At 37.6% G+C, this 18,540-nt stretch overlaps 1 protein-coding gene across 3 annotated transcripts in view; it reads left to right on the top strand.

The window, feature by feature from the left end:
* Ctnnd2 (catenin delta 2) overlaps nt 1-18,540 on the top strand; it is an 810,770-nt gene that overhangs the window by 288,207 nt on the left and 504,023 nt on the right. For all 3 annotated transcript variants that reach the window (XM_021182851.3, XM_021182850.3, XM_029469859.2), the window contains one exon: nt 5,746-5,858. In XM_021182851.3, coding sequence (XP_021038510.1) covers nt 5,746-5,858 — 113 coding nt within the window. The remainder of the gene's footprint in view (nt 1-5,745; nt 5,859-18,540) is intronic.

Here is an 18,540-nt window from a genome sequence, read left to right as displayed (position 1 = left end):
TTTTCGAATGATTCTACAGCAGAATCAACCAACATTAACACCCAGGAAGCTATGGCTTGTGACCTTGGTCAACTCAGTCATAAGCAAACATGTTCTAATCATGGCATCTTCTCGGAGGTACATCACAGCTTAGTGGTCAATTCTGCGTGATTTTCCCATCTTGAAGGGACAGATACTGAATAGGTAATGATTATAAATGAGGTATAGCCACAGAGTTTATGTTGTTGGGTCTTTGGGTGACGTGATCTCATCATACGTTATCTTCACTGTATACTTCTGTTGTAACTGACCAAGTTGTGTAACTCAGTTATCTGGTATATTTCGAAGTCCACATGTATCCTGAGATGGCTTAAATTCAATACAGCTTCTATCTCCTCACATGCTTTTTGCATTTTGTGATAAGAACCAGAAAATCTAGTCTAATCAATTATCAAGAATAAATGACATTACTAATACTGCTGCCACAGTATGCATTAGAATACCTGCTTGAGCCTGTCCCTCCTACATATTTGAAAATTGCTGTCTTTTGACCAGTTCCCAAATCTGTGTCATGGCACACAGTCCAAGGTAACTTCCAAAAGTTCAAGTTTAGATTCCACAAAACAGTGGGATTAGGTGATACTCTGTCTAGGTTTGCTTTGTGTTATTTAACACAGTCTTCTTTAGAAAATGTTGCCAATTGATTTTTGCAATTACCTTTCTTTTAAAGAGTGGATAGGATCCCATTGTGTGTGTGTGTGTGTGTTTGTGTGATCTCCCTCTCTTCTCTCTCTTATTCTCTCTCTCTCTCTCACACACACACACAATTATATATTTATATATATACATGTATATTGTATGTATGTATGTATGTGTGTGTGTGTATTTATGTACGATAGTAGTGGATTTTCCATTTTCACGCAACTAGACACATCAGGAGGAGTGTTTCCCTTACAGTGTAGCGGGGAGACTCCCTGAGTCTTCACTAGTGTGGCGCTATGCATCATCCTTAGATCATTCTACACTTCACCCTCAGGCCTCCCTCAGAACACATATGATGGTTCTCAGCACTTGTAATGAGGTTTTTCTTTGGGGGTGGGTGTCCTGGGCATGGAATTCTTTTCCTCTTCATGGTAGAAAGAAGGCAATGAAAACATTAATAGCTCAGCTCATAAGAGCACATGGGAAGTCTCCCGATATGCTTGCGTACCACCTTCCCATTTCTTCTAGTGCCAAGCCTCAGTGTTGGAGGTTTGAATCTCATGTCACTTACTTCCTGCCAGCTGTCTATACTGTAGTATGAACATCACTTCTATCCTGGTATCTATTCTGTCTTCTCTCCTCCATTCTAACGTCTGCTCTGCCTTTAATCTTCCCAGATGAGTAAAATCATCACAAGATTATTTTTATTATTTAATTCATGACTCAGTCTAAAGTTTCAGTGCCCTCAATTTGGTGTGTCCTTCCCATCTGACGCTCCATCAGAATGCTACATAAAACATTTATTGCAGAAATTAGATGAACCATGAGTGTTCTGATTTCAGTTTCCAAACTGACTAGCTAAGCCCCCTCAGGAGACTTTATATGCTTTTAGACATTTAAAAACATTTAATAAACTCTATTTAATTAAAGGAAATAAATTATTAATCTAGGCTCCTCAGGACAAAGTTATAAAACTATATGATAATTTTCCTAACAATTCAAATGTGTTATATGAATCAGTGATGTGCTGTTTTAAAAGTAAGGCTATTTATAGCTGCTGGTATACATTCTAATAAACTTGGAGTCATAGATCCAATGTCTTCACAAATGTTTGTCCTCCATGAATCACAGTAACATCTATATATCATAGAAAAGGAATATTTAGTACTAGTTTGTATTTCTTAAAATGTCTACACTGCAGGTCATTCTCTCTGATCATACCCTTGTACAAATTCTCATCATATCCTGGTGTCTTTGGCCAGTTTCCATAGTGCATATTTTATAACCTAATTTGCATAATTTCTTTTCAACTTTTCTAGATCCCACTCTGCCTTACTTTTATGATTTAGTTTATTCTCCAAATCCAGAAAAAAAAATCTTTGCCTGTCTTTCAGGGTTGTTTTGTCCACATTGAACGAGCTCAGCAGCATGGAGCTGTGGACAGCTAGTGTTGGCTACTTCTCTACATAGTTTTCTTTTCATTCCAGTTGATTTTGGATGTTCTGCAGGGCTGACTAGAGCCATTAGTCTTCTTGATTGCTTTGCCAACTCATATTATCTGACAAAAACCTAACCTGGGAACTTATGCAGGCCTGGGTGATCTGTGCTCATGCTAAACATCATGCTGATTCAGCAGCATGTCATCTTTCCATCCCCACAACCCTTTCAGTATCTCCCAGGCCCACAGGGTCTAGGAAGGTAGTGGATGCTCTAGGTTCTGTTGTATCTAGGTCTCAAGGGGACCCAGGTGAAGGGAGAGATGAACCCTCCACTGAAAGGTCAATTATATGCCCCATTAGTTAAAATGCTTTCCAACTCAGTTGTTAATCTCAATATAAGGCTATTCCAAGATACAGTACATATAGCCTGAGAGTTCCCACATCTGGGAAGTGGTACACTGTAGTGGAAGTAGCCTCCCTCTTAAGGAAGGCTATTTGAACCATTGTCTTGGGGAAAGGGAAGAAATTACACAGGAAGAGAGAAATGGTGGTGGGGAAATAGGTATATGAATGCCACTGAAATTTCCAGGCTAATGTACGAGAAGGGTTTTCCTCTTATGTAGCAAAGAGTACAGAATGGAATCCTTGTACAAAAGTTACTGAAGCACAGAGAAAGAACTATCTAAAGGCACAAGAGAAACTGGTTTTTGGTATTCAGTTAAAGATGGAAATACATGACAGCCTTCCACAGAGGGGCTCTTGGACCTTAATTAGCACTAGGATAAATGCCCTATTTTTTTTTTTTTTTTTTGTGAGCAAATCTTAAAGGAAAGTGTCCAAAGAATTAAATTACCTTCCAGTGACTTCATGTTGACTCAGAAGTGGTAACATTTACAGGAATATGAAGAAGTTTAGAACCCCAGAAAAGGAAAATGTTAGACATTTCAATGTCCAAAGGTCACTCTGTGTGTAGAGGAGCCCAGCCTGAGATCCACACTGACAAAAAGATGTCAATCAGCTGGATCTGACCCAAGATGCTGCTGCGAACAGATACAGACATAAGAATAGTAACAGTATTCCTTCATGTTAACAAGAAGCCCCGTTAAATGTCCCAAACAATGGTATTGGGATTCTTATTTATCAGAGTCTGTGATAAAATACTCTGTACAGAATTAATGAAATATGGAATGATGTACAAGAAAAGACTATTTAACTTTGACTACACCAACAGAAAACAATGAAACACAAAAAACTAAATAAACAATTTATGAGTTGTGGGTCCATTCCAAGTAAGACATTGTTTTCTCACCGAAGGGAAAGCAAGCAGTGAAGGAAATTTGTAAAGATAACGATTACATTTCCTTTTAATGTAGGATAGAAGCTAACAGTCCACAAACCTGAGCAGCTCAGTGAATTCTAAATAAAATTCATGTCAAGGAACATTATCAAGATTCACATAACCCATGATAGGGAAAAGAACCGTGGAGGCAGGGAGAAAATACCTTATCTATAATCCTATAAAGTTAAGGCAAATGCAGACTTTTATAAAAATAAAATTATAATTCTTAGAAACAATATAAATGAGTGTTACGGGGGAAAAATAACTTTAAATTGAGATCACTTTTTTTTTTTTTACATCTGAATAGTGTTTCATCATGCACGTGTACCGCATTTTTCTTATCCATTTTAATGTTGTAGGACATTAAGGTTGTCTCCATTTCCTTGTAACTGTAAGAATAGTTCCAGGGAGCATGGATAAGCAATCATTTGTGTGGCATGATGTTAAATTTGTTGGGCAGAAGCTAAGGGTGGTATAGGTCATCCCTAAACATACAGACAAGAGTAACATTAAGTGTACCTAGCAGATTATTTATGTACATATGTATTTAACAATAATAATTGAAGATGAGGTCAGTAAGGTGAGGGGGATCATGAATGCTGTTCTGTAGGAGAATGAGAAGAGGAATTAATGTAAGTACAGTACTTGTGTACAAAATTCTCAAAAGTATAAAAGGGGTGCAAAATAAAGACATACTCAAGTCTTGTTAACTTTAATGTATTCTCTCTCTTTAAAAGAATGTACACTGTAAGAAATATTCAGGATATTCTTCTGAGAGAAGGATGCTGTGTCTATAGAAAGGAATGCAGACTGCTGGAAATTCTTGCTATCTCTTCCTGAAGCTGTTTTCAAGTGAAAATCTGTCACTGCCTCATATACATGGTCTCCCATCCCTCCTAACTGTTGACTGTCTTCTATCACTCCTGACTAGGATGTCGCTTCCCATCACTCTCAACCTTTGCTTGGCTCTTTTTGCTCTTGACTACTGACTGTATGTGGTCACTCACGATCACTGACTGTCCATCACTCCTGTCTGTGATCCTGTTTCCCATGGCCCTGCGTGTTGAGTGGTTCGCCTCACTTTTAACACCTAACTGGTTCCTATCCCTCCTGACTGCTGACTGTCTTCTGTTGACCTGTAACGGTCTGCCCTTGTTCCTGACTGTCAGACTGGCATGTAGAAAGTACACGGCGAGAGCAGCTACAAGCTGACTGTATGTCCTAGGCGTGTGTAGCTTGATTTTGAACTGTAGAGTAGATTGTTGTCCCGTGTCACCATAATACAGCAATTTAAACACAAATCACAGATTTCTGTCTGGCGGGGAAGAATCTTGTATAATCTTGAACTTCATTGCTTTAAAGATGTGTTCAATACAAAAGTATGATTTGGCTTCCTGGGCAGATTTAAGACTAGAAATGAGCAATTAGATATTGATGTGAGGAGAAACTTCCAAAGAATTTGATTGTTAGAGAGGCGACCAAGCTACAAGTCTGAGATTCATTCATGCTCACTTTGTAGCTGAAGTAGTTGGTGCCTTTCAGATCATTAGAAAGACTGAACTTGATCCACATGTCCTCAGCTTTATCACTTTGAGATGAGAAGGGAATTCTCATTTGCAAAGTGTCTTGTAATTTAATCATTAAACTCATTCCACTTTTATGGATGACATATTTTTAAATAATACTAAAGGAGCCATCACAACCCTTGGTGTTAAAACCTCTTGCACAAATATCTCGAGGTCGCTAATAAGATAGTGTACTCTTTTGAAAGGCAGACCCACTAACCTTAGTTAGTTCTCCAAAAATCTACCTCTTCCCTATTTTTAGATTGCAGTATTATTTTCCTTTGTTTAATTCTCAAAATATAACTGTGCACATAATTTAATTTTTGAAATAAGTACAAAATTATAAATAATAACTTAACATTTTTTCTTGAATACACCAGTTCTTATAATTTTACTTGTTAAACAACTGGGTGAAAATAAGTAGCAAAACCACTTTCATTGAGTATCTATCTCACCTAATTCTTGCTTCCAGCTTATGAAATGGGTATTGTAGCCCATCTTAAAGATGATGAAATAGATAATAAATAAATTATATCGATCTCCTGAGACCAGTAACTGCAGGTCTTTTCAAGCCCCTGCCTAATTCTCCAGCCACACCCTGTTTCTCAAAGTTGCCACCTTGAAAAATCCTGCTCTCCCCACCCATCCTCCGGTCGTCTCAGTTCTAAACTTGTGTTCCGTACAGATGCTACCATTCATCCTTTCGGTGTGTTTCTTTCAGGAATTACAGTTTGAAAGGCTGACCCGAGAGCTGGAGGCTGAACGCCAGATCGTAGCCAGCCAGCTGGAGCGATGCAAGCTTGGCTCGGAGACAGGAAGCATGAGCAGTATCAGGTACGGGCTCCGTGCTCCCGGTGCTTTCTCTAGGCTCCGCGCTCCCGGTGCTTTCTCTATTTGGAGTTGCCATTGCAAGTAGCTGTGTTTGCTTCCTTTGAAAGCTAGCCAGGGAACTGGGACACTTAGACGTGGGAAAGAAGTCTAAGGGGCCTGAATTAAGATTTATGTTGTTCAGAGGGTGTCCAGAGTAGCCCGAATTGTACTTGAAACACTTCTTAACAAAATTAATACTTGTCCCGAATGCAAACTTTGTATAATTTTACACAAAGGGAGGCTTTGCTGCAGTGAAATTGTTGGGAATCAGAAGATAGCAAATCACCAATTTTTGTTTTTATTTTTTTCTATTCAAATGGTACAGAACTGCAGGTTACTAAGATGGATGTTGTGATAGCATCCAAACTGTTTTCTAACACATAATGTTGTTAACAATTACTCCTTCAGAAACAACTGCATATGGAAGAATATTTAGTAAGTTATGGCTGAAAGTGGTCAAGTAGTTAGTGTGAGACATACCTTTTAAACCATTTTTGTAGTCACTTGATTACTATTATATATCTATTATAAATATATTTATAATAAAATAATTTGTAATAAAATAAATTGCCCTCAATGAGATCATGTATACGGTTTAGCTTTCTGTTCTGAAACATAGTGTATTTCTATGCCATCTGTTTCACGTTGTACTTTGGGTACTTTTCATCTGTAGGAAGATTTCATGGCTAAGGAAATGGTACCATTATGGGAAAATGGGTTCCAACAACTCTCCGAAGGAATGCAAGAGCATTTAGACCAAGGCAGGGAGGCTGTATATAGGCTTCCTCTCTTCCATAGCATGTGTGACGCCCCTTATGGACTTACCCCTAATTACACCATTGCTTCCACAGTCCACTTGTGAGAGCCAGCACCATAGTCCGTCATGGGTGGAAGGGTGATGGGAGATTTTGTTCTTAGACTCTAAAGACACTTTATTCTGAAAGCTACATTATGGTTTTGGTTGGCTCTTTGTTCCCTGTTCCAAGGTGAGAATTAAAATACATAGTGTCACTAGGCTTCTGGTATTATTCTCTTCTGAATTTTAAAAAGAATTGGTAGAAATATTTGCACTCTATGTTTGTGAACTTGGTTAACATTATGGGTAGAATGTTGTTTTCTATCTGCAAAGATTTTTTGAAGGTATGTAGCTGAGTCACATTTTTTTTTCTGTGATAAGACACCATGACCATGGAAACTTAGTAAAGAAAGAACTCATCAGAGGTCTACAGCATCAAAGGGTTAATTTGAGTCTGTCCCAAGTCGTGGCAGGAAAGGAGGAGGTGGGATTATGAGGCTACATGTGACCACAGACCTGGGCAGACAGGGATAAAAGGGGGCACTGTGCTGGCCTTCTTTTCTTCTTTATATTTAATCTGGCATACTAGCAAATGAGACTGTGATATCCACATTCAGGTGGGTCTCCCCTCTTCAATAAAACTCTGAAAAAAAAATTCCTGTTTCATTAGTTACCCATAATCTGTTTGAGAGTGAACATTAAGCACCATGCTTTGGTGTGTGTAGCTGCTCACCAGTATTTCTGTTGTTTCTGAAACTCACCTGGGAAATGGCTAAGAATCCAAACTCACCAAAGCACGAGGAGGAAGGAAAGGGCTAGTGTGCTGCATTGACTTTGGTTTTGCAAGGTTGTTTCAGAGTGAATCAATGGTGAAGAGAAAATCAGCATGTATCCATCTTATCACGTGGTTCTGGGTATCTGAAGAACTCTGGACTAAAACGTAACACCCTCTAAGAGGCCCAGAAGTCTGGGATGCAGTAGGTCTATAAGCACTCACTAAGTTGACATCTGTTTTGCTTTGAAGTCTGGTAGTTTGGTCTATTTACCTGTCGGTTCACATTCTCCATCCCGAGGAACATTGCCTGGCTCCTTTTCTAGGGAATAATCGGTTTGGAAATGTATACAATGTTACTCTTCCTACTAAGGTGTATACATTTCCTTAAGCAAGAAAACATGTTTCTTGTGTTGATGTCACAAGTCACTTTTGCAGTAAGCCTTTCTAAGCTATTTTATTTTTATGAGAAAATACAAGGACTGTAGACATATTATGAAGTTATTATTCTGAACTGACATTTTTCTAAAAAAAAAAAAGAGTTCTTTTACTTTTTTAGTTTTGAATACAAAACTTGGAGCAGACGTGTCCACCACAAACATTCCTAATTTTATGCTTTTCAATGAATATGCCTCTCTATTTGATCTCTTTTCTAGTTTCCTGTCCTTATGTACATTGTATTCAATTACAATCCTAAAATTACTCATTTAACATTTCTTATTACCATTTTTTTCTTAACTCTGTATAAGTTAGGAGGAACATTCTAGAATGATTCTGGGTCCTGCACATCAATTTTATGCATAGCTTTCCAATCAACTCTTTCTTGTCCAGAAACTATAAGGGTACAGTTAGTGAACGGGGCCAGCACATATTCCTCTAATCCTTCTTTTCACCAGTGTCAGCTCTCTGATCCTCTCTCATTTGGGCTAGAGTCTTAAGTTACTACACGGAACCATCTAGAATCATATCTATACACCTGCAAAGATAAATTAGCTTAAAGCTGCCGTGTCCTACTTGGACACAGTACAGTAACTTGAATTGGTTTCTCAACCACTAAAGTAGATGTCTGTTGACCCTCTGTTGCCTTCACTAGTACACAGGTAAGCCTTACAAGCCAGATCTTTAGTGTACACACAGGCAGTGACCACAAGTAGTAACTGAATGTTGAGATAGTGACAGGTCACACAGAAAACCTGTTACATCTCGGCTGGGCTGCTGTTATTGTTTTTGGCCTTTCCTTCCATCTTAGCACGTAGAAAACTTTCCATCCTACAAAGTATAGAGTCTATCTTATGTCATTTTTTCTTTAGGTTATATATTTGTACATAATGTGATCATACATGACATACATCCTTTCAGTCAACAGTGTGCCACAATGCTCTAGGGCTATAAAACCTTGTGATGTCATCATTTCAGTTGGTATAAGTACGTATAGTGTTGTTTACACAGTAATACAAGTCTCCTCACTATGCACTTCTTAGTGCGTATATGTCTGCGGTTAAGTAACACAGGACTCCACATCCTTGCCATGAGGATATGAGACTATTATTTTTGTGGCATATAATTACAATATATGAAAAGTACTAGCTGACATTTTCAAATAAGAACATATAAGAATATTTTCACTGTTCAATCTAGTTAGACTTTGTGAAAACTACTTGCCTTAGCGATTGCATTAGCAACAATTACCTGAAGTTTAGGTATAGTTGAATGTAATAGTAGACTTATGTGAGTTTTAGGCTTATAGAGTATTCTGATGTCAAGAGGATGATAATGGCTTTAAAATTATAATAATGGCAGTAATTTTAAAATTATTAAAGATAACAATTATTGAGAAATTCCGTAGGGTAGGCATAACACTGTAGGGCTCAAATAAATCACATAATGTACTCTAAGTACCCTATGGGATAACTTTTTTTTTTTTTTTGGCAGATAAAGACCTTGAAAATATTTTCTCAGATACAAAAGATATTTGCTAATTTTTGGACCCTGGTATCCTTCTTCCCCAAATGCATGTGTGTAAATGCTATTACACAGTCTCTGCCTGTCTTTAGTGTCTTGTGTCATATACAGAACCTTCTCTGTATGTTCTGTCCGTTTCCGTTTAGGAACACAAACACCCTTTAACTGACTTTCTGTTTTTTTTTTTTATTCATCTGCCAAAATGATGATTATCTTCAGATCATTCAACTAAATATGTTTCTGAGACTTATCCTTGCTCAAGTGAGATAAGATGTTATTAGTATCATTATTATAGAGAGAGGTCATTCAGTTTTCTCCTGTGAGGCTCTGGCTCATTCACAGGTTGTCCATGGCCAGTTAATAAATTTACTAAAATTTGTGTTTATAAAACTGGATACTGTATTAAGTCAATTGTTTTAAAATTAAAAATAGTCATCTCTCTGAGGAAGAGATGTAGGTCATTTAAAAGGCTGAAAGCCTAGCATTTATAGTTACTTGGTAGCTTCACGTGATAACGTGTCTAAACCTTTCTCCCATTTTTGAAACCACGCTTCTTTCCAAAATGTCATTTCAAAGAACTAGTACGTATTTTTCATCTAAAAATAATCAATTCACAAAATTTTATTCACAGATATCTTATCATAAAACAGATGGTAGAGGAGAACTATAATGAATTTTGAAATATAACATTTTGATTGGGAGCAAAATGAAATCTGTAAACGTTGAATTAGCCTAGAAGATTTATTTTTGCATGTTTCTATTTCGGAACATTTTTCCCTCAGAGATGTGAAATGATGAGGTTTTAGTTACGTAAATTGTATTTGAATTTCACCATTGTTGGTCTGAGGATGTGACTCAGTGGTAGTTGTACATGGGTAGCCTGCATAAGAACCTGAGTTCAATGTCCATCACCCAATACAAACAAAAGTAAGCACGGGTCTATTGTGTTTCTAGGTATTGGGTGGCTTTCCCTGGGAATATGTTTTTGATGTCTTTGAATTTATGTTTTCCAGCTATCAAATTGTGACAATGCTTTTCTATATCTTTACAAAGATAAAAGGGAGACTGTAAGTAAGGAGCATCATAGTTTGCCATCCCTAGCCAATCGTATATGGTTTTCTTTCTGAGCATCATAGGTTGTCATCCCTAGCCAATCATGTATGGTTTTCTTTCTGAGCAAACATACAGAGAACCATTTTTATTGTTTCCTACTTAATTACTGAGCAACACAGATTATTCAAACCAACATTCCTTTCACTCTGGACAAAAATATGTATCAGGTAATACAGTATTTGTGTTCACAATCTAGAACAAACACTCAGAAAATGACAAGGTACAATGGAAGAAAACTCACAAAATGAACCTACAATGAACCATTTTTCCCCCATGGGTTGATTGTATGGGGGTTTTGTTTTGCTTTGCTTTGTTTTTTGTTTGTTTGTTTGTTTTACTGATATTAGCCTTGAGCTTTATATCTTTTGTTTGACTCCATTTGGGTGTTGTTTCTTCTTGTTATTTTTCTCCTTCCTTCCTTCCTTCCTTCCTTCCTTCCTTCCTTCCTTCCTTCCTTCCTTCCTTCCTTCCTTCCTTCCTTCGTGGTGGTGGTGGTGGTGGTGGTGGTGGTTTGGTGGTTCTTCTTCTTCTTCTTCTTCTTCTTCTTCTTCTTCTTCTTCTTCTTCTTCTTCTTCTTCTTCTTCTTCTTCTTCCTTCTCTGCTCCTGCTCCTTCTCCTTCTCCTTCTCCTTCTCCTTCTCCTTCTCCTTCTCCTTCTCCTTCTCCTTCTCCTTCTTCATTGTCATCGACATCATCATCTTTATTCTTGGCTTTTATTATTCTTATTTCTATGAAATCTCTCCAGTTTTCTTTTCCTTTTTTGTTTCTTTTTGTGGTTTTTTTTTTCTTGTTGTTGTTTTGGTGGTTTTTTCAAGCTATAAACTTTCCTATGAACTGCCTTCAATGTATCCCAGAGATTTTGTAATATTGTGTTTTCCTTTGGTCCTAAAAGGGTTTTTGTCTATTTGTTTGTTTTGTTGGTTTTTTTTAATTTCCTCCTTGATTTCTGTCTTGACCCAACTTTTATTCAGTAGCGAGTTACTTAGGTTTCATGGGTTTTTATATTTTCTACCATTTCTATTGGTGAAAGTAGAGAGTTGGAGTCACCTACTATTACTGTGTCAGGTTCAATATGTGATTTTAACTGTAGTATTATTTCTTTTATGAACTTGGGAATACTTATGTTTTGTGCGTAAATGTAATATTATCTTTATGACCTTGTAATGTCTTTCCATACACTTTCTAATTAGTTTTGGTTTGAAGTCTGTTTTGTCAGTGAAATAGCTACTCCTGCTTGCTTCTTGGATCTTTTTGCTTGGAATTCCTTTTTCCATCCTTCTGCCATAGGGTAATGCCTCTCAGTAGTGCTGATGCACGTTTCTCAGAGGCAGCAAAAAGATGGTTCTTGTATTCTAATCCAATCTGCAAGTCTCTTTTTTATTGGGAAATGGAGAACATTAATACCTAGAGTTATTAATGAGCAATCCTTACTAATTCCTATTACTGATAAAGTTATTGGCATTTTTTGCTTGGTTTAGACTTTTTAGGGGTAATTGTTCTGTGAATATTATTCCTCATGTCCTCTTGGGTATACTTAACCTGCTCTTTGGGTTCAAGCTTTCCTTCTGCTGTTCTCTTTAGAGCTGGATTGCTATGACATATATGCAAGATATTCATTTGTGTTTGGGATCCGTGGGTATTTCCTTACCTGTACATCAGAAAACAGCCAGTCCTGGGTTTGGTCCAGCTTTCCCTCTTAGGTTCTTCATCTTGTTCACACTGTCTTTTGCAGTCAGGAACTGAATATTTCCTTCCTTTTCTGCATGTGTGAATCTGTACACATGCACTTGCACAGGAACATGTCTGTATTTAGATTTCGGAGTTTCATGTTGGGTATCTTTTTCAAGTGTTGTCCATCTTACTTTTGAGAAGTCAAATTGTCCTGAATCTGGAGTTCACACATTAGACTAGAGAGACGAGCAAACAAGCATCGAGGATCTGGTAATGCCCCTCTTTCTGGAGATAGGTCATGAAGTTAAGCAAGAGAAATTCGTCTTTCCAAAGGTTTCAGAGTTAGGTAGAGAGTTACTGGATCCTCCCTTTAGTAAAATGATAGAGGAACGAAATGGAGAAAGTTTTTTTTTAATTTAAAATATTTTTAAAACATTCGATGTGCTAGGCCAATGATATACACTTAGCTTGTTCTAGAAGCTTTACCGTTTCCGACAAAGGCTTCTTGGTTTCTTTTACTACGTTGCATGTGAATGTATTCTAATGCTCTTTTATCGAGGAGAAACCATCAAAATTTGAGATGTACGAGATTGCTGTGTTAGCAGCAGGCAGCGAAGATGTTTCCTAATTTGTTGACAGTGCAGCAGGATTTATAAGGCCCAGGATTCTCAAACATCTGGTTGTTTATTGCCTTAAGAACTGAAGAGGTTTAAAAACTGCCACACATTGTTGCTTAATCTTATGGACTTATTTGAGAATGTAGCTCTCAGCAAGACTTTATTGAAAAGATCTGTCCAAGGAATTGACTGCCGGCTTTTCTCAAAATTTAGCAATTAACCTTCTTTCTCTAATGTGTGAGTGATGGTGTCCACCTGTTGAGAACTCATTGTTATTTTAACACGCCCCATTTAAGGTGAATCGTTAAATTGTGTCTTTAGAGACTCACATATTGCCTGTTAAATCATGAATTTCTGACCAATGCTTGGCTTTCTTTTAAGGAGTTCCTGTAGGGTGATGGTGAAGACTGTGGAGTTAGAGCCTGGGAGTTTTAGAGTTGAATGTCAGCTTTCTATATGACCAGCTTCATGCAGGTCCTATTGTTACATGTCCCATAACTACTTGAATTTAGGAGATTGCTTACCTTTTTTAGATTTATATACAAGGGTTCCTTGTAGAAACTCAGAAAACTATAGTCTTTGGCACTCCAAAAGTATTTGATACATATGGACCAGTTTTGTAGTTTTACTTAATTGGTCCAAATGTAGTATGACAGTATTCATGTCACATTCATAAAAAGGAAAAAAAATGCCCCAATTTTCTCCTCTCCTCTCCTCTTCTCTCCTCTCCTCTCCTCTCCTCTCCTCTCCTCTCCTCTCCTCTCCTCTCCTCTCCTCTCCTCTCCTCTCCTCTCCTCTCCTCTCTCTCTCTCTCTCTCTCTCTCTCTCTCTCTCTCTCTCTCACACACACACAGAGAGATACACACAGAGAAAATGTTTTTCTTTTAGTTGATATGAGATTATAACAACACCAAACTAAAGCATTCTAACCATTGCCATTTCTGGACAAGAACACTATGGTAAAGTTACAGATGTGGTAGGTGTATGGTGATGTGGCTAGGCCACATTGAAATATAATACTGCTTTGGATGATATCTTTTATATGGAATTTGTAGTCACTCTCATGTTGATTGCTGCTCAGGCCGAGTGAATTCTTAGGTCACTATTAAAGTATTGATAAAGTGTATTTAATTTCCGGCTACCTGGTACCAAGAAAGATTTGTACCAAAGAGATTAATGTGAGAATAGATAAAAGTCATTTTATCACTTAAACCTCAGAATTGTTAGTGTTCTTTGAATACCATGAATTGTTTGAGGCGATATGGAAGCTAAAGGCATTGTGTGGAACTTGTGCTCCCTCTCAACCAAAAGAAAAGGAAAAAAAAAAAGAGCTTGGCCTATTGGTATATGGGTATGTGCCAAGAGCACTGCAAAATAATTTTAAAAATTGTACATGGGTTGTGATCTCCTCTAGTGAGAAGAGCAGGAATGTAGAGAATCTATTTTATATCCATCAATCTATACAAGTCTTGGGCATACTATGGGCCTCACAATATAATGTGCTGGAAACAGCTGCATATAAGAAGGGAAATTTGCCTTCTCACATGCAAGGCGCAGTCTTAAGGATCTAGACCAGTTGGCTACTGTTTAGTGAGAGGTTCCCTAAATGGAAGAGCTGGACATCAGAAAACAATGAAAACAGTAAGCCTGGGGCCAGGAGGTCTTTCACACGCTGTTTATTATGCCAGCCAAGTTCATTAAGAATTACAGCATTTTGTATATGGTTTGCAAGGGAGAAATAGGACAGAGCCTGCAGAAAGTTATTATATAATGGGATGAAGTCCGAAGCAGGGTAATGAACCAATGTTGCACCAGGTGAGCTGGATATCAGATACCAAGTGTTCAACAGGCTTGGAATTCATAAGTCCAGTCTCTGCAGGGGAATTTCCAAGATGCCAAGGCCCTGGTCCCATCCCCAGAGTCAATTCTGCCAAGTTTGCCCTTGGGCAAACACATGGATCTAGGTTTTCTTTGTGCTTTTGTGGGAGCCTCTGGGAAAGCTTTGGTTGGCCTGGCCCTCAGTGTTTACTGCTGTCTTAAGGATGACACTTCCTTCAACACAGCATCCTGCCCGGTTAAGAATGATTCTCTTAAATGCTCACAACACAGTGTCTGTTGAGGTAAGCTTTGTGTTTTTTGTAGACTACTCTTTCCCAATAGAACACACAGAGAGATGATCAAAATGGGAAGGAAGGAAATTAAATTGGTTGCTTTCCTTCAGGGCAGTACTACCAAAGTACACTTTAATCTTAACCTTGACAATTTCAAGTATTTATTAGATTGGTTAATGAACTAGCATTCCAGAGGGAAAAAGTTAATCATAAGCTTTGTTGTGTGTGCAACAATTGGAGTCAGAACAGAGGAATCATAGACTAATGAAGAAACAAAGCTCCAAAGAATATTTGAATGGTTTTAAAGAAATAACGAAAACTAAAGGATAAGGGAATCTTCAGGACAGTATAGAGGAACAATTGGTGTTTAAGTCAGGGGATTGGATCTCCAGATTTTCACAGAAGATCTAACTGGCTTCATTCTAGGGAGAATTCTTTCATTGTAAGTCAGAAAAGTACAAAGTGAGTGAAGCTCTGAGATGCTAATTAGATCCAGTGCTATTTGCAAGGAAAGAAATTTTCATATAGTAGACTAAATTACATAGTTTTTTCAAAATGTTATCATTTATTACAGGGCTTTAGTTTAATGTAAAAAGAATGTATTTTAAATTAGGATATATAAATATAATTTTCAGGAGTGATAATTCAAGATAGTAGCATGTGCAGTTTAAATATGTAATATTTATAAGTTCATGACTTTTAAGAAAGTGTCTCTGGCCAATAACTGCTAATCACTCCTCTTTGTCTCTCGGTTATCTCCCTCGGGAGGTCAGACCAATGCGTTTCTGAATTTCCCATTTTATCATTTCCTTAAGTTCTTTATATTCCCACATAGACTCATTTAATATATAAAATGTTTAGTTTTCTTGTTTTTTTTTTTAATTTCACATATATGTTATACATATCTTGCAAACCACTTTTTAGAAATAACTCATTTCTACTTTCCGGGATCTCTTATGTTGGTGTGGGTGCTTTGTAGCACGTGCATTTTCTTAGCTGATACCTTCTACATCATCATGTGACTATGTTCCAGGGGATGTGTTATGTATGCAGAATTTTCTCAAATACACAAGTTTTAACTCTGTAAACAAATGGCTGGGAACATAGCTGAATGATGTTCATGGTGTGGGCAAGCATTGGTTCTCGTGGTTATGGGATGAAGAAAAATAACCGGGGCGTAAGGCTGAGAAATTTTCCAATTCTTCCCACGTACTCTCAGCAAATGGTTTCTGAATTATTATTTGTTCTTCTAAATCTGGTGCATTTCAAGCCTTCATTATTCTAATTTCTGCTCTAATAGAAGACTAAACACATCTATTAGCTATTGATGTTTACAATGCTCCTAAATGCTGTTCATGCATTTTGCATATTTTTATATTGATATTTTCATTTTAACTTAGGTATTTTCATGCTTAATATATTTGGTTCTGCTGGTTGGACATATTACAGTTTTGTTCTCTGAAGTCTTTGGCCTCATTCACCTGCTTGTCTCACCTTTTGATAGACAGATTGTTGGCTTTTTTTTTGTTGTTGTTGTTTATTTGTTTTTTTGTGTGTTTTGTTTGTTTGTTTTTGTTTTTATTAGCTTGTGTCTTTCCTTCTTGGTTTTAAGTTTGTGTTTCCTAGGAACTTTCCAGACCCAACCTATAATATTTAAGTTTAAAATTAGACCAATTTAATATTTATATGGTTACAACTTGATACACTCTAGTGTCGTCAGAGAGGACGGAGATTCGGTTGAGGGAAGGCCTCCATGAAATCCAGCTGTAAGTCATTTTCTCAGTTAGAGAACAGTGGAGGAGGACCCATTGTGGATGGTGCCATCCCTCGACTGGCACTCCTCTGTGGCTTCTGCATCCGCTTCCAGATTTGTACTCTGTCTGAGTTCCTGTCCTGACTTCCTTCAGTGCTGATGGAAGAGTAAGCCAGATAAACCTTTGCTCCACAACTTGCTTTTTGGTCATGGTGTTTCCTTGTAGCAATGGAAACCATAACTAAGGTACCCAGTCAGTGTTTCTTTTGGGTTTTGTTTTTAGAAACTTGGTTTTGAATTTTTAAATTATTTAAGGGATTAAAACAGTGGTCTATGTGAGTTTCCCCATTCATTGAGAACATATGTAGCAATCTGTTGATTGTTTTAAATTCAGCATATCAATATAGATTTGATTTTCCTTTCCTCTTTTTTTTTTCTTTCCCCATGTAAACAGCTAATTGTCTCAACAGCCACTCTTCAGTAGACTTCCGTGTGCTCCTTAAACTTCAGTGGTGTCTCTGTAATGAATCACTTTTTTTTCACAGCTGTGTGATCTACTTCTGGGAAATTGATACTTTATGCTATAAGTCATCCAACTCATGAACAAGACACCCATTTATTTCATTCTTTTAACTTGTCTCTTGGTGGAATTTATACACATATCCTTAAAAGTTCCCTTCCCTCATTAAGCAGTTTCACGTGTGTGTCACACACTAGCCTGTACCCTGTAAATATTTCAAACCAGTTATCGGGTTCATGTCCCTTAGTATGTTTTCATGGTGATTAACAGAGTTCTGAATTTCAATTATTGCATTCCCAGGAATATTTGTGTTGTGTTTGTTATTCCAAGCACTAATGCCTACTATTGACTTCTCACGCCTGTGAACTAAACTGTCAGTCTGTCCTGGGAGAGCATAGTAAAGAATAGAAACTCAGTACCAAGCCCAGAGAAGCAAAACCCTACCATTCTGAAATGCCTGACTCTCCTTTTTGTTCATACTCGGGTGTTAAGGGATGCATGTCATCTGAATTTCCACTGGCAAGTATAGCCCCTCTCCTCTTAGTGACAGCACCGCCATGGATAATGAAGTCATGGTGTTCTCCTACATAGAGAGTTTATGTCAAATTTAGCTTATAAATTGGGCACATTAAGGCTGAAAGAATGAAAACACTACGCAATAGTGACCTGGAAAAATGTAAAGCGTGGAATATGGTAAAAACTATTTAAATTGGGTTTCCCATTCTATGACTCAAAATATCTTATTGTATTATGTCCCCTTCATATAATTATGGGAGATGATACAGTGACTGTGCTGAAGAGGCACAAATTAAAGGATGTATGCATTGTGGCCTGCTGGTCAGCTGCTACTAGCCTTCTGCTGCTGGTCCATACGTACAGTGAGCCTAAATAATATTGTATGACCACATGTAACTGGAACTGGAGAGAGACAACTTCAGATGGGGTAGGACTCTGGATACACTATGGTTTTAAACAGAATCTGTATAAATAAGTACATATCAGCTTTGCGGTTTGTCAGTTATCTTCAGTGAATGGGTCACAGGCGACAAAGTATATACATGGTAACAAAACTCTCCATCTTGTTGCAAACATGACGTTTATGAACAAAATCAGTCTTGCTTTTATTCTCTGGTCAGAAATATTTTCTTTTCCCTACCCTACACCTTGGGTCATTTTTGGGTCTTTCTCCGTTTAAAGAATGTTTTCTATGGAGCGGGGACTACACTGCTATAACCTTTCTGATTATACTTCCATGTCAGCAGGCTACAGTCTCAAGTGAAGGCAGACATCATCAGTATTAGGAGTAAAAAAGAAGCCACCCATTTTGTATGC

Source organism: Mus caroli, unplaced genomic scaffold (assembly GCF_978045245.1).
Source record: "Mus caroli unplaced genomic scaffold, Mus_caroli_1 scaffold_16, whole genome shotgun sequence".
NCBI classification, from domain to species: Eukaryota; Metazoa; Chordata; class Mammalia; order Rodentia; family Muridae; genus Mus; species Mus caroli.
Note: the sequence above shows the minus strand (reverse complement) of the source record. Positions and strands in the feature narration are given on the sequence as shown.